The 16,844-nt window shown below is 33.8% G+C and overlaps 1 protein-coding gene across 1 annotated transcript in view; it reads left to right on the plus strand.

Moving 5' to 3' along the window:
* LOC136030826 (nitric oxide synthase, salivary gland-like) overlaps positions 1-8,537 on the plus strand; it is a 57,432-nt gene extending 48,895 nt beyond the window's left edge. Inside the window, exons 9-13 of the mRNA XM_065709872.1 lie at positions 2,628-2,838; positions 4,041-4,122; positions 6,492-6,608; positions 7,491-7,639; positions 8,401-8,537. Of these exons, the coding sequence (XP_065565944.1) occupies positions 2,628-2,838; positions 4,041-4,122; positions 6,492-6,608; positions 7,491-7,533 (453 nt within the window). The 3' untranslated portion in view covers positions 7,534-7,639; positions 8,401-8,537. The remainder of the gene's footprint in view (positions 1-2,627; positions 2,839-4,040; positions 4,123-6,491; positions 6,609-7,490; positions 7,640-8,400) is intronic.
* Positions 8,538-16,844: the final 8,307 nt, after the last annotated feature.

Below are 16,844 nucleotides of genomic sequence, written 5' to 3' on the forward strand. Positions count from 1 at the left end.
TGAATTTCAATACAAATTTCTGTTACTAAAGGGTAAAAAAAAAGAAAAAAAAAAGAAAAAGAAGTTTGAAACAAAACTATGCATAATGGCCATCCTGGCTACAGTATGATTTTCATCTGTTCACAGGGTGGGGATTAAAACCTCTAGTTACGAATTTTCGAACTTGTTTATTCGGATGGTCCAATTTTATCTTGATCTGCCGCTGTTTTTGAAGGGTTTCGAGCTTCTAAACTTGCTGCTTTGTTTGCAGTGAGTAGATATCTGTGACGTATACAAAAATGCAACAAAAAATGTCATTTTTGGTGCCATTGGGGACTTGACTCTTGTGCCGTTTGTAAAAATAGCACGTAGGTGCAAGTATTAGCTTTCATTAAGCCCTGTAAACATCCAACTATAACAGTCTGGTGGCCTGCTGTCGTAGGAGAAAAATAAAATAAAGCAGACTCATCAACACCATCTCGGCTAGAGTATATTTATTGTACCGTGTTTTCAAAAGGGTGAAGGGAAGGCGGATGAAGGGGCTCAAAGGCTTTGAACCATGATGATTTTAAGGGTTTAGTTTTTGTTTCGATCTGCTTTTGTTTGCGAAGGCTTTCGGATTCTTATTGAAATTCCTCAATTAGTTTTTGTAATCATTTTTACTATTGTGTCTAAATGGGATAATAGTTACCATTTTTGACCAGATGCAAATAGGAATCTCTTTTTGGATTTGACAATCCTGTTCAAAAGACTTTTCTTTCATTCTCAGTTACTGAGGAGCTTGGTTCACTCTTTACTTGGTTGCAACTGCTGCTGCAACCACTGAAGTAATATAACCATGTTGCAAAAGCACATGTGGATTTCCTAAATTTTCGACTCGTGCTTTCTTAGCCATGGGCCTTGCAGCTTTTGTTTTTGATTCAATACATGCATATACATATCTTGTATTATATATTCTAGTCCTCTAGTTGTTTTATTAACCTTATTTTATGAATGAAGACCCAATAGATGTGTTTAGTATCAAGAGCTTAAGGAAGCCAATTATTTTAATCTCTAAAAAAAGAAGAGATACGTATTTGGGCTTTACAGTCCCGATGGAGCTGATCTTCATGTCTTGGCCCTTGAGCCAAGGAGACAAGTGTGGTGTTGGGGGGGGGGGACAACTATCCTCGATTTTGCATACCTTTCCTGTATGTATTCCTCATTTTTCTCCATGAACCCATCTAGAGCTGGGTCAATTCTGTATGAGATTACAGAGTCAACTAGTAGTAATTCAATCGAGTTGTTAAGTCAGTGCCTTTGTACAGCCTTTTGTTTTATCTATAGTGATATTACATGTTTGTTCTTGGATTCTTGGCTTTACTTTATGCTTCATTTTTTTTTTTTTTTTTTTTTTTTTTTTATTTCAGGCCCAAGGAAAGAATGGGTTTGTTATGAAAATCTACCTCCTGCTACAGTCTTTGACTGGTTCAAAAAGTTTTTGGATATTACAACTCCCCCGACCCAATCGCTTCTATATGATCTTGCTACCTACGCTACAGATCCAAAAGAAAAAGAAGGCTTGGACATGCTCTCACAGGTGCTTTTTTACTCTCAAATTGTATAGCTATTAAGTTTTGATTATTCAAATGATGAGGTAGTCTCACTTCAAACTTTTGTGTCTTATTTTTTTTCCACCGGGTTTTTTCTTCTTACATTTTTGCATTCTCAGTTTTTATTTTATTTGAAGTGGGAAAAAAAGGAATATTTGTTCAATCTAGGTTTCTTTTCAGGAAATTTTAGTAACCTGTACTTTAAGAGAGTCTAAGCTTTAGAGATATGCCGTGGCACTGTATCCTCGATTTTTTTGCAATTTTAATTCTGACCGATATATCTGTGCTGATTAGACTTTTTATTTAATTTATGAAGAAGAATAGTGTCTTTGAATGCTTGATCCCTATATGGGTTTCCTTACTTACTTTGTATTATATTTTTAGTCTCTATTATTAGAGTATTTTTAGTCTGTATAGAGACTACTATTTAAAAACTTTTGAAGCCCTGCTACTACATTATTAATTCTATAACTTGCACCTTTAAGCCATTCTTTGTGCACTTTTAGGCTATCTAGGGAAACATATCTTTTCATGAATGATATTAAAATAACTTAAGCCAACTTTGTGATGCAAAATAAAATATGACTCGAATTCTGTTTCAAATATAACACCTCGCTGGCTGTCGTGGATGAACTCTTGTCAGAGCGTAGCATTAAAAGAAATAAGGCAACAATTTTTGAATTAATTCCAATCTTACAATTGATAGTGAAAATTAGAACACGGAATGCCCTCGAGCAAGGGAGCTGAGGAGGCAAAAAAAAATGTTTGATGTTCGTTCACTTGTAAAATTGAAGGACTAGAATCAAAAGCTACGAGTTGAAAGTGATAAGAGTTGGTGAAGTAGCTGTATTTCTTATTTAACATATCGGAAACTTTTAGAAATAACTTACCTGGGTATATCATGCAAATTGAATCAAGACGCTAAGCTGTACGGCCGCCATATATACTTTACTTTTTTCTAATTGCTTTCGGTGCACAGCTAAAAAAAAGTAATGCTATTTCTTAGTATTTGAAATATGTTGCCAAATTAACAGTTTTGCGTACAATTTATTTCAGGATGTGGGGAGGTATGAGCAGTGGAAGCATTCCAAATGGCCAACCGTACTGAGCTTCCTTGAAGAATTTTCATCACTGAGTATCCCCGCTGAAGCTCTCATCATTAAACTCCCCTTAATGAAGCCACGCTTTTATTCTATATCTTCCTGTTTGCTGAGTTCGCCAACCTGTGTGGATCTAACAGTTGGGGCTGTCAAATTTATTACTGAGGGTGAGCAATTTCATCATTGAAATAGAGTGAAATTCAGTGTTCAATAAGGGGAAACGCGTAAAAAAAAATAAGAAGAAAGATACGTACCGGCTTATGGACTCAATTATTTAAGTTACTAAAGATAAAACGTATTGATCGGATAAGATTTCTAACCATTAAAACCTATTTTTATTTTTTTTTGCTTATACTAAACCCGCTATCTTGAAAATAATCAATTCGTACATTCCTTTTTGGAAGAAACAGGCTTGGGTCACTTAGGTGGCGTTCTCTATAAATGCTCTAAAATATTTATGATTAGAGCTATAATTGTAAATTTATTGTAAAATGATCAAGCACGCATATTCAACTTTATATATATATAAGAAAAATTCTAGACAAAAAACTAAACCGTCTGCTAAATTAGCTTTTTGATAGCCCTCTCAAATAGCCCTTTTTTCATTCAAAAGGTAGCTCTGGCCTTTGGGCCTCAAAAATTCCACTCGCTTTGCTCGGGCTTTCGGCCTTCTTGAATGAATTAGAGTCAATTTGATGTAAATTCTATGAATTTTTTCTTTCTACTTTGTTGAATACAAAAACTGACCGGTCCATGTTGCTTGTAGTGTTAGATGATTAATGGTCACTTCATTTGAAATGGACAACATTAATAAATTATGATTCCGCACAGTTTCAATTGATAAGATGTAATAATAAAGTTTTATAGACAAGCTTAAACAATGACCTTAATTTCAAGATATAATTTAATTCCATATAAATCACTCTAATAAGTCTAGAATACTCAAGTTCGGATATAGAAAACATAGTATATTTCCATAGTACGCGTTGATTAATTTCACACACCTTCTTGTTTACCTTCCCCAGATTTCTCATGTGGAGTTGAGTTGACTCTGGCCAAGCTCATAGAATGATCCCAATTACACGTATGAATTCAATGTCGGATATGCATCCAGTTCTATTTCCCAATAACGATTATTCTATTGTCGATTCAGTTTTATTTTGAACAATAACGCCAAATCTCAAAAGTTTTAGCAGTGGAGGTAATCAAACTTTTTTCCATTAGAAATTCCTTTAGAACTCTTTTTTTTCTATGGTTGGACCTCATCCCTGAAATGAATTGCATCCTTCTTGAAATGACATTTTTGTTGCGTCTTAACGCCTGGGCCAAGAAATGTTTCTCTTTTTTTTTATTACAATTTTTTTTCCAGATGGTTCATCTCGAAATGGTCTCTGTTCAATGTACCTGAATCAAGCTACTATTGGAACAACCGTAAACGCCTTCTTCAGGAGGTTTGTGTCTATAATATTTATTGTGTTCTACTATAAAGTTTCATGTCATCGGTATTTTGAGAAATCCAACTTTTATCTTTATATTTTATGCTGTCAATTGATCAAGCAAAACCGTATCTATTAAGTCAAACCTGTAGACAAGGGAAGGGAGGTTGTCTTCCATGGAAATCATCCAAGGACTATTCTTACTACAATCATGGTAATTCTAAGAAGTGAACATCAATGAAGGCAAAAATGTGAATTCATTGGTTTAGTGATGATCTTTGTCTCAATTTTGGAGCACAATTTTTGGCATATACTTCCCTGAACGTATATTGCAGTTTCTTAGTGTCAAACATTTGCAAATAGACTGTTTCGGTTCCTTGGTTAAACTCTAAAACAAGTCTTGAGCCAATATTATTGGTAATCAGTAAAACTTTGAGCTAAAGTTATTCTATTATGGAGTAATATAAACTTTGGCTTTTAATGGGTTCAAGTTCGATTTTATTGCTTTTACTGGAGGATTTGAACAGCTTTTTGATGTACTTTATATTTTTTCTTCTTGTACTTTTAAGTGAGACTGAATAGTATACAGAAGATACCATGACTTAAGTGCTACGTGGACCTTCGATATGCCATCTCCATCATCGGTCTCGTCTTTCTGGTCGTACTTTTGCTCAGTTTTTGATACTCATTTCTCGCTATTGGTTTGCTCCCTCTGTCTCTTCCTTTTTCCCCTGTGAGTCTTTTATATATATATATATTTATATATTCTTACGCTAGATTCCGCTTACTCCGTAACGCTTATTATACGTAATAGAATATATATTCTTACGCTATATTCTTACTCCATGACCAGTAAGATTAAAAATTATTTACCACTTTACTCTCTTGCTATAAAGACGAATGTTAAAAAAAGACGAATATATGCGTTTACACGGAAAACTTCTACGTATTTTCGAATTTGTTTATTCTGAGGGTATATTTTCTATTACGGATCGTTTGTTCGGAGGGTGTATATCGGATCGTATATTCTATTATGCTAGATTACGCTTATTATATATATATATATATATATATATATATATATATATATATATATATATATATATATATATATATATATATATATATATATATATATATATATATATATATATATATATATATATATATATATATATATATATATGGATGAGTAGGGTTAAGGCCTCATTCAAGTGCTGGTCTATATTAATCACTAATTTAGGAAAACAGTCTTCCTTTTCTCCTTCTGTCTGTCTGTCCTTTTCTCCTTCTGTCTCCCTTCTCCTTCTGTAGCATTGGTGATTTCTCTTTTCATGATATATATATATATATATATATATATATATATATATATATATATATATATATATATATATATATATATATATATATATATATATATATATATATATATATATATATATATATATATATATAATGTATTACTCAATATCTAGGGTGAAAAAATCTAGCCGCCTAAATCCGTTGGGATCATGGGATCAATACTAGCTGAAAAGCAATCCTTTTTGGAAAATTCAGGAATTTCATTATAACAGTGATTGATTTCTTGTGGGTTGAAGCAATCTCTGAATGAGCAATCGATAAATTTTGAAGTTTGTATAAAGCCTTTCACGCTTGATAGTAGCTTGAATCTTTTATCTCTATCCTGCATTTTTTATTTTCTTTATATATTTTTTTTTTGTGTTTTTTATTTTGCATTTTTTTATTTCTTTATAGTGTGCATATGATAATTGCGATGACCTTAAACGATGAAAATAATGGCTACATACTTTTTGCGTTACCCACCTAATGTTCGATTTGTTTAAGTGTGAAAGGTTACACGTAACGTAACTTCGCCAGTTAGCATGGCCTATTACGTACGTAATGTGAAAGTTACTTTACGGAGAAAATTTCTTCCGTAACAAATGTTATGTAAAGTAGGCTCAAACTCAACTTAGAATTTCAGTTTATTAAAGTTTATGTTGCATTAGGTAAAAGTCAATATAGCAGCAACAAAATTGAATTTCTTGATGAACAAGTGATTAACTGTGAAGGCAATATCTTATAAACTTTACCCTGAAAGCCTTTCATGCTTTATGCTAGCTTCAATCTCTATTACATCATTCAAATTTTTGAACAGTTAATTTGTGATGATTTAGACAATGATTGGGGTGATTTTATAAAACTTGTATAAAATTGAAAGGTTGTACATATTGTGACACTTGACAAAGAAAATTACGTACTTAGTGTTGAAGCAACTTAAAACACCGAATAGAAACGATTCTTACTGTTAACTGACTAGAGCTAGCCAAAGTTTTTTTATATAAAAAAAAACACAATAAATATTTTTTCTTGTTTTTTAGTGAGCCTCGATTTCATTTGCCAGAAAATCCAAACTGTACCAATTATAATGGTAGGACCGGGTACAGGCATCGCACCATTCAAGTCTTTCTGGATGCATCGGGCAGAACTGATGAAAGGTAATTTTATATAATCTAACAGCTATGATTGAATATCGAGAGCCTTGAGAAAATCAGAAGAACTTCAGGAATGGTTTCAGAAAGAGGCTGTGAAATCTCGAAATCCAAAAAAAAGCAACCAAAAATATGTTGTTTTTTTTTCATCTTATTTTTGGAAATCATTTTTCTTTATTTATTATTATATTGTTTTTCTTAATACTTTTTGACCTTTCCCATTGTCTTTATGAATTACTTGTGAAAAAATCTGGTGTCCGTTGTTGGCTAATATTGTTTTGTTTTTGTTTTTCGATTTACTTGCCTTGAAGAAGTTGTCAGCCTTTGGCTCGGTGTCAGTTTATGAATTATATACTAATGTTATTTCTTACTTTTCTCAAGAGTAGTCTAATTAAATAGTTTTAGTTAATAACCATAGGCTATTCCCCAGCTATATCAAGATGTGAAGTTAGAGAAACTGTACAATATCTCCTATTAGATTGGTCCAGACTTAGCAGACAAGGTGTAGTCTGTTATTATCATTATTATTTTTTTTTCATCCAATCCAAGCTGTTTGGGCTTAATTTTAATATTCAATGTTTGGGTCAAAGTCTCACAACTCAAATCGGCCCAAAGTCCCCTTTCTAGATAAATTAAGAAACGGGACCACAAATATGTGTCTTATTGTGAAAATTTCTAATCTTAAAAATCTTTATGATACTCACTTTTTTTTATTTCACCATTTTGAGTACTTTTCGACCTTTTCAACTATTTTTGTAGATTACTTGGGATAAAAGCTGGTATTCATTGTTGACTAATATTGTTACTTTTGATCTGATTCATTTCACTCTGTGTCAATTTGTAATAATGCTAACACATCAATAGTGACAAATCCAAATATAATTTTAGTTGGACAACATCTGGGCGCAGCTATTTTCTATGGAGGGTATAGAACCCAAGAACTAGATCTTTACAGAGAGGAGAAGTGGAAATATCATAATATGGGCGCTATTGAGCTTGCTGCAACTGCCTACTCCCAAGAAGTTGTAATTGAGAGAGTAAGTGCTGTCTTGAGATTTTTTTTTTACTTTTTCTCTTTTTGTGCATAGAGTTCATTCCTTTTCTCAAATTGTGAAAAAGCTTTAATCTGGCCTTGGCAGAGGTACGTTCACAAAAAATTTTTTTGACTTTTAAGATGGGTAAAAAAAAGTGAAGTTAATAGAAAACGCTGGGTAATAGATTCCATAGTAAACATAAAAATGTTTCGGGGGAAAGGGCGTTCTCGAAGGCTTCTTCCTTGGGTTTTGCCTGTTTAGAACTATACTTAATTTTACTTTCTTTGGTGTCTTGCTTTTCTGGGAGCGCCAAGTATATCAAATTCCATGATTGGGTGGGATTATTTAGCAAAGTTTGAATGCATAACTTTCAAGCCTATCCCTTTACCCTACAAGCATGCGTGATGATGCGGAGAGCCAAATCAAATGGAATGATTAGATATATTTCAACGTAAAGTTTGTTTTTTTTTAAATAAAGAATGTGCAATAAATTTCGTTTTCGTAAACTGAAAAAATGTATCGGAAAAAATTAAGGGTCAGCTCGGGAAATAGCGAAAAATAATAGTTGTTTTGCAGCAGTCAGACTTAGAAAAAAAGGTAATAATCAGTTTGAGTTTCGTTTGTGAAGGCACTTGCATGTCTAATGGAAAGAAGTTATCGTTACTAGTTTCGACTCTTCTTTTGTTTATTTGCTGTTTTTCACTTAACGTCAAATTGACTGTAGATGGAACCATGTTTGGATTTATTTATATTTTTTTATCCAGGAATTTGTACAACATAAGATGATGATTGATGCCAACGCCCGTCGTATTTATGAATTGTTGGATAGTCATGGCGGTCATATTTATGTATGTGGAGATTTTTACATGGCGGATGATGTCAAATCGGTTATAGTTTCAATATTTCAAGAATATGGAAATATCAACGCGGATGAAACTGCATCGGCTGTAGAAAACCTCATTGTAAGTTTCAGTATCAGATACAATTTAAATATTCTCTTTCATACAGCAAAAATCTTTCATAAAGCATAAAATCACGTTTCATACTGCCTTTTGTGCATGAGTGAGCATGAGATGTTATGTTGACTTTTATTGCCACTTTCTTGTAATTCCCCATGTATCAGTAATAGAGGCTTGCGATCAAAAACTGCTTAATAATTTTTAATATTTGTTATAGAATCTTATTTGTTGAAAATAGTATTCAAATACCCCTATCACGTCAGTTTTTTGCAAATCATATTTTAAGCTTAATTTTGCGTAAGGATAGGCCGAGGGGTATAAGAGACCGGAGCTCTTTTCATGCTGTGTGATGGTCTAGAGTCATACACTCTGTCACAAATTCCTACCTCCATCCTTGGAAGGGAAAGCTTGCCTGTCTGTCCTCATATTGATGCTGAAGTAGACTTTTCATGAGCTTGCTTGACTAGAATGGGGACTGCAAACATGGCTTCAGGGTGAAATTGAAGAGTTGCATCCCCTCAAAAAAAATAATGGCCTAGTAAACGACACAGCTGTGCACTGAATTTAATAGTTTCCCTGTTAGTACAGGACCTGAGCTTTGACGGAATGTGGCTGATGTTCTAGTGAGAGGGTACCATATTACTACTTTTACTTCTTTGTGAGTGGTGAGACGGTACTCTAGATCCTAAGATCTAGGATAAGGTCCTAAGCTATATGAGCTAATATGATCGGGATAGTTTGAGTGAAATTTCGACTCTTGTTGATAGGAACGCAGTACCAAGTGCTAAAAAAACATACAATGACATATAGCCACTGGATTTGTCACGAGAAATAGCCAAAAGATTTCACTATTAAAAATTACATAATAATAATAACATAGTAACTATTAATTTTTCAGTAGCCATTTTTACTAATTTTATACTTGAATGAGCTGTTAGACCTTGTCCCTATTGGAACAGATGCACAAACAAACAAAAATCCTGAAGTTATTTTTACCCCGTCATTTGGTTCATCAAGATTGATATAATAATGTCTCTTATTTTGTTATTTTCTAAGTCGCTTTGGTCAAATCACTTTGGCCTCTGAACTTTGCAAGGGACAAAAATATTTAAATCTGAAACTTTAAAAATTAAAGGATCATCACATCTAGTTCAAACACGTGTATTCATTGATTGACTCGTTTATTGGGCAAAGTAAACTTTGCAGTTTTCCAAGGGCCAAGGTCGGCTCTTTTTTAATTAAACACCTCCTGTTCCAATGTATGTATAGGTGTTATTCCTAAAGCAAAGAACTCGGTTCCTTGAAATCTCTACTAAAACATGTTTTCATTCTAGTATTAAATTTTTTGGTATGGACAAAGACATATTTCTAAATGAATTTAAAATAAAATGCATTCAAAGATTATAAACTACTGTCCTATAGGAACAATCGTACTAGAAACTTACTTGGTGATTTTAGTATAAAAGTAATGTATCTTTGATATATAATAAAATTCTCTTAAATAACCTGTCTTTTTGGCCTGGTTGTTATTTGAAATACAAGTTGTATTGTAATGATAATAATTCATATCTATCCCATGTCATATGCGAAAATGACTGTTGCAAAGTATAACAAAATAAGAAGAGAATACACTGCAATTCATTTTTACATGAAAACTTAAAACTACACAAGAGCAGAGTAAACATGGGAAAAAAAACAATCGAGATATCTTGAGTCAAAACTAAAACACAGGGTTATATGTGTAGGTACGCGTATGTGGATGAACTGGTTACAAGTTCCTCTTTTTGTTTCTCTTATTCATTTACGTGTGCAATTTTCTGCCCGTCCGACATCAAATGATTAACCTTTTTTCTGTAGCTACACTTGGTTTTTATGGCACTTGGTATTTACCAAGTGACGTATAGTGATTGCAATTTCTGTCCGTCGATCTATCTGCATGTCTGTCTGTCTGTTTGGTGGGCGTCTGTCGGTCCTGGTTTTGCTAGTTTGTGCCCTTCCAGATAATCTAGGACGATGAAAGTTGGCAGGCTTATCAGGGACCAGACCAGATTAAATTAGAAATGGTCGGTCCACCGAGTCAACCACCAGCAAACGAGGTAGTTGAGAAGAATGATAGTGTGTGGCTTGCTGGTCTACTGGTATGAATCTCGCTTAGGGTGCGAGAGGTCTTGGGCTCGAATCCCGGACCACCCCAATTTTTACATGAAGAAGATTCGAAACTAGATACGAGATCAATATAGCGATCGCTGAGAGCTGGTAGGCGTATCAGGGACCAGACCAATTAAATTAGAAATAGTTGCTTCCCTGATTCGACCATATGGGTGGGGGAGTGGAAGGACGGTTGATTCGGAAACATTAGAAAAAATGAGGTATTTTGAACATATGAACGGGTGACCGGATCTTGAGGAAATTTAATATGCAGTAGGATCTCTTGTCTCAGATCCCTTGTTTCAAGTGCCGACTGGATCCGGTGACACTGGGGGATGCTGGAGGGGGAAACCGGAAATCTTGGAAAACGTCTAGAGTAGAGAGATCGGGATAAAACTTGGTGGGAAGAATAAGCAAAAGTCTTAGGTTTGTGATTGACATAACCGGAACGGATCTGCTCTCTCTGGGGAGCTGGGGGGGATTTCCAATGCTTTGGCGATTTAGGTGCTTCTGGAGGAGCTAGGACGATGAAAATGAATTGGCGTATTTTGGGACCAGCAAAAATTGCCTTGATAATAGTTGTTTCCCCGATTCGACCATCTGGGGGAGGCTGTTGGGAGGGATAAATTGTGAAAATTGAGGTATGTTTATCTCATTAATGGGTGATCAGATCTTGATGAAACTTGATATATAGAAATATGTTATGTCTCAGATGTTCTATTTTCAATTCGAATCGGATCCAGGGACATTTGAGGGGTGAATGGGGGAAACAGAAATCTTGGCAAACGCTTAGAGTGGAGAGATCGGGATAAAACTTGATGGAAAGAATAAGCACAAGTTCTAGATACGTGATTGACATAACCGGACCAGATCCGACCTCTTTGGGGGAGTTGGGGAGATTTCTAGTGCTTTGGCGAGTTCGAGAATAGGCATAAGTTCTAGATGCGTGATTGACATAACCGGACTGGATCCGATCTCTTGTCACAAGTGCCATATGAGCTCTTGGCTTTCGTTACCTCTTCGTTATATTATCTGCAGTATTACTTAGGTATGCACTATTGAATGAATTTTTTTTTTTTTTTACGAAAAAGCTTTTTGTTTCACTCTTAACGCTTATTCTACTCCTAGTTATCTGGGATCTGAGATACTTTTAAATTTGAAATTCTCTCTGTTTTTATTTTTGCTTGAGAGTGAAACCATTTATGTCAAGAACAGTTTTTTTGTGTATCTCTATTTGTGTACGTATAAAGGTGGCTATATTCCTCAATGGTATTTCAAGGGTAGAAGTATATCACAAGCTGTCGTATCGAACTTGGGAATAGTCATATTTCAAGATCAGGCGATATGTCTTAAAGCCACTTGTCAGTAGGTGCAACTATTGTGCTATCAGAGAAAAGGAAGGGAAATAATATCTATTTTTATGATGTTTCAGTATAGAGTTGCTGTGTATCTAATTAATTGTGTATTGTTTTAGAATAGTGGCCGTTACCATGAGGATATTTTTGGTATTACTGTTGGTGCACGGAAAACTCACTTGGAATATAAAAGAAAAGCTCGTTTAATGAAGGATAATGCAGTCTGATTCAACTGTTAGTTAAATTTGTTCAAACATTTGTTTGATTTAAATTAGTTTGACTGTTGAAAGTGATGTTGTTCACAAACATTTGGAATTTATTGGTTTTAACTGCATATAAATCTTTGACCGTAATAAACATATAAGACTTCTCATAAGTGTTCCGACTTTACGTGTATTTTTCTTACGCGTTGGTGATTCAACAGATTAAATCTGATTTAGCTTTGCCAAAAATGCTATAGATGTTAGATGGGATTTAGATGAGTGCCTTCCGTTATTTAAGAATAACTATTGTCTGGTCATAGCCTGTTTTAGATATCTGTTGATGCACCATTCTGGTAACTTAAATTTGCTGTTACCAGTTTAAAATTTAGTCTCGCTACTGGATCTTTTACATTTTGTAAGTAGAGTAAATGCGTACAAGGTGTCCCATTCTGTAGCTCTTGCATTAAACTTTGATTTTGTTTCGGATCAACGCTGCAGCCTTTTTTTTCAGTTCTGTGGTCTGTTGCAGTTCATGTCAACCTTGTACTTTCAGCCGAATTGACCTCATAACTAATTTTCTTGCGGCCACGATCATAAAAGTTATGGGTGTCAGCAAACGTTCTCTAGCTCAACTTCTCTTTCTTTTTTTTTTCAAACGAATGCAGTGCATACGCCCATTGATTAAAGGGGACATTACCTCAGAATGACTAACATAACCTGCTGATCCCTTCAAAGAGCCGAACTTGCCGGTTCTATCTTGATATGCCTGATCAAGTTTGTGCTAGCATATCTTGATGAATGATTCAAAAATGGAGATGAACTCTGTTTTATTTTTAAATATTTAATAGCTAATTAAGTGATAGAAAAGCAATTCAGTGATGACTTCCTAGACTCCTTCTTTTACGATTACAAAGAATATAGATTGACTCTCAATAGCTCCCAATCGAATACCATCACGTTTTTTCCCTTAAAAGAAGCCATCGAGAATCCTTCCCCCCCCCCACTCAGCGCCATTTCTAGCTGCTTTGTCATAAAAAATCCTTTAGAGTTTTGCTTTTGCCTGATTGTACATTTACCAAGTATGTTGATAAGTTAGTAAAAGCTGGCAATGCATCAATTCAAACTTTTGCCGCAATTCACTGATTTGACTGCAATGACAATCGTCGAAACTGTATATATTACTAGTGAAAGACAAGTAAACAGACACATAAAGAAAAATATAATATGTTTTAATATTCCATCATTAATGGTCACTGAACAATATTGAGTATTTCCATCTTTACAGAAAATCTGGATGAACCAATTGAAGGTTTGGTATTCAGCTTCAATTTTTGGGAAATTAAATGTTTTTGGCACCTAATTGAAAACCTTGACCAGTCAGAACTTACAAAAGGAATTCGGCACGTTTTAAAACGCCGACAAGCCGAATGAGGGGCAAAATCAGCAGAGATTATTTCGTAGAAATAATTATTAGAATTTTGTAGTTGAAAATGCTGTGTGGAAATATTAACTTGTCGTATATGTTTAAATTATAACAAAAAGATATCGCTTTGTTTGTATATTCGTAAAAGATGTATTAAACATTAAGTACTAGTTCGTTTAGGGTTGTAGCAAAAAAAAAATATATCAAAGAGATTGAAACACACAGAATTCATTTAGAACGAGGGTTTTAACTATAGGCAATAAAGCATTAACTTAAAACCCTCACCATTTTTTTCAATAGAGTTTTAATGAACAGTTTCAACTTGGACGGAATCTCAAAAATTTACTAATCAAAATTTCACTTCATAACAACATAGCGTATCTTTCCACTTTTAAAAGCTTGATATATTTTGCTTAAATTATTGAAATCACGATTTTATAAGAAAAAGTCTATTTGTTTATTTCCTCTGCTGCCATATCTATTTATTACACTGTCAATATCTACCTCAATATTTTGGTGAACGTTTATAATGGCTGGTCCTGTCAGTTTGGAGCTTTTCGTTAGTATTTCCTCTTCTATTCATCCTAAAACATCCGAATAAAGACAAAAATCGTCAAAAACATATGAGCTCTAATAAGAATGCATGTAGGTATGTGCTTCAAACTAAGTACATGAGTTGAAATATCCTTAAAAAGACCAAATAGTTATGTGTTGCTTATTTTTGTATTTCATTGGTATAGATTAATCTTTTAAATTTACGGGGTTTCACGCTGGGGTAGATTTCTAATTAATTTTTTTTTAGTTTTGAGATGTTCAGATATTCAGTTCACACGTTTAAATCTCGATTTGTCTGTTGAGCACAAAAATAAGAATTTGAAATTCTTTTAGCATTAGGTATTAAGAAATTCCTTTAAAAAGAAATTCTTTCATTAGAAATTCTTTTAGTATTTAGCATTAACTAAAAGAATCGTCCTGTAAAAATTTTGATATACTAGAAACTATTCGTAACAGCATGATTGGATGGCATGTATCAAAATAAGTATAAACATTCTGAGCAGTATATATAGCAGTTTATACAATTTTATGGACAAATATGTGCAACCTCTATACAGAAACATAGTTATATTTTGTGACTGTTTGGTATTGAGAAGCAGAGAAATTCTGAAGTAATATTCTTGTTGTATTCCGTTTCTGTGGCTAACTCAAATGGTGTGAATTTCCACTTTTTTTCATCATTTCGATTGTGAACGTTAAAACAAAATGCTATTCTGCTTATAAAAATTGAGGATTCAGAGAACCATCTATACTGGCTTGATAAAAAAAAATCACAAAATTATTTGCCTTCTTTTATAAACAATTTTTCAAAAATCTAGTTATCTTAAAAGATTACTCCGACCTTTGAAGGAGTATTTCGCCTCATATACTTAGTTTCAAGTGGACACTTATACAAACCTTTATTAAAGTTCAGATATTGCTGAAGACTTTGGCCTTTATTTTAATGTTTTAGGATGAACAGAGGAGGCGATATGTCATATAACGCAAATCTTTAATTAGATGGAAATAGGCTGTAAAGTGGTCACCATTTGCTCACCGAAATCCAAACCGTGAACCAATAATACGTTCGCACTTCTAATAGTGCACCTCGCGAACTTCTCATTGGTTATATTTTGTGCAAAATTTGATCTCGGAAACTTTAATGAGTTTTACCGTATCAGAAGTTCTGTTCATGATCATGATACAAGAAGATGTAATAACTTGGTTGTGGGTATTGAAAGTAGTGAGATCTAGTTTTACTTTGAAGTATCTTGGCCCTTCCAAATAGAATTTGCTTCAAGTGAGCGTCAGGGCGGCTTAGCACCTCTCACAATTAAAAAAAAAAAAATTAAAGTAATATTTCTTGGGGAATTATTTTCTTTTTAGTTTTTCTTATTCTTGGGGATGGGGGGGCTGTGAATGGGCTATAGGTCTGGAGGGAGGAGCGGGTTGAAGGGGTTCGGGTGGATAGAGTTGTATTTTGATGGTGGTTTCTACCCTGGGGGTTTTTGAGAGCAGGTGATTGTCTTTTCTTTCTTTTTTATTATTTTTATTCTAATGAGTCCAGGATGCTTCTAGAAACATTTATAGTTATTATTATTTTTTTTAATTTAGGATGCCTTTAGGAATGTTTATATAGTTAAGTGCTACGCGTAAGCAAAATCTAAGTTTTTCCCTAGCATAGTTAATTATATTTTTGTTTATTATGTTAAAAAAAAGTCAAAGTCAAGTCAAAAAAGTCGAAGTCACACATTTACTTTCTATTAGACAAACCATTTACTTTCTATTACACAAATCTCCTAAAAAACAACAATGTTTTAAAACCACCCCGCTTCGCAAAAAAAAGCAAACCCAAATTTTATGACAGGCAAAAAAGGTAAAGATATCAACTTCTTCTCCACTGCGCCAAAGAAAGATTCAAAAAAATATTTTAAACAGTAAAAGTTGTTTAAAGATTAAATTTGTTCCGCCTCATTGTGACAGAACAATCCTGAAATACCATTTCGATAGCCTAAAGAAGTTAGGATTTTAAATTTCCCCTCTTTTTTGTTAAGAAATGAAGATTTTTGCCTCCCAGTTGCCTTTTGTGGTAATACGGACAGATTCCTTTGAAAAATCAAAATTTAATTAAATACTTTAAGGCAGTATACGTCTTCATTAAAATCTGATAGAGACCACACAAAATAACTGAAACTTTGTTTCAGTCTTGTCTGCAAAATGAAATAGTATTAACAATTAAAAACTTACAAATAACTGAACTGTTGAAAACCAATTACAAAAAAAATACCTTTCATACCACCGCCAACCCGAACAAGCAGTCCCAGCCCCAAATCCATCACTACGTAAGGGTGGGCGCGCCCCCACCTGAATCCACCATCTGGGAGGGGATAAGTTTGTCGTTTTTTTCTATTTTTTCGTTGAAAATATCCCTAAAAAGAAATTTTAATAAGATACTTTTTAGAAACATGTTTTTCAAATTTAAGGGACGCAGGAAAACCCCACCTCCCAAAATTGACGTCACTGATAATTTAATATGTTTAACATTACTCTATACAAACGTTTTCATTTTGAATAAAGAAAGAAAAC

The sequence above is a fragment of the Artemia franciscana genome, chromosome 9 (genome assembly GCF_032884065.1).
Source record: "Artemia franciscana chromosome 9, ASM3288406v1, whole genome shotgun sequence".
Classification (NCBI taxonomy): domain Eukaryota; kingdom Metazoa; phylum Arthropoda; class Branchiopoda; order Anostraca; family Artemiidae; genus Artemia; species Artemia franciscana.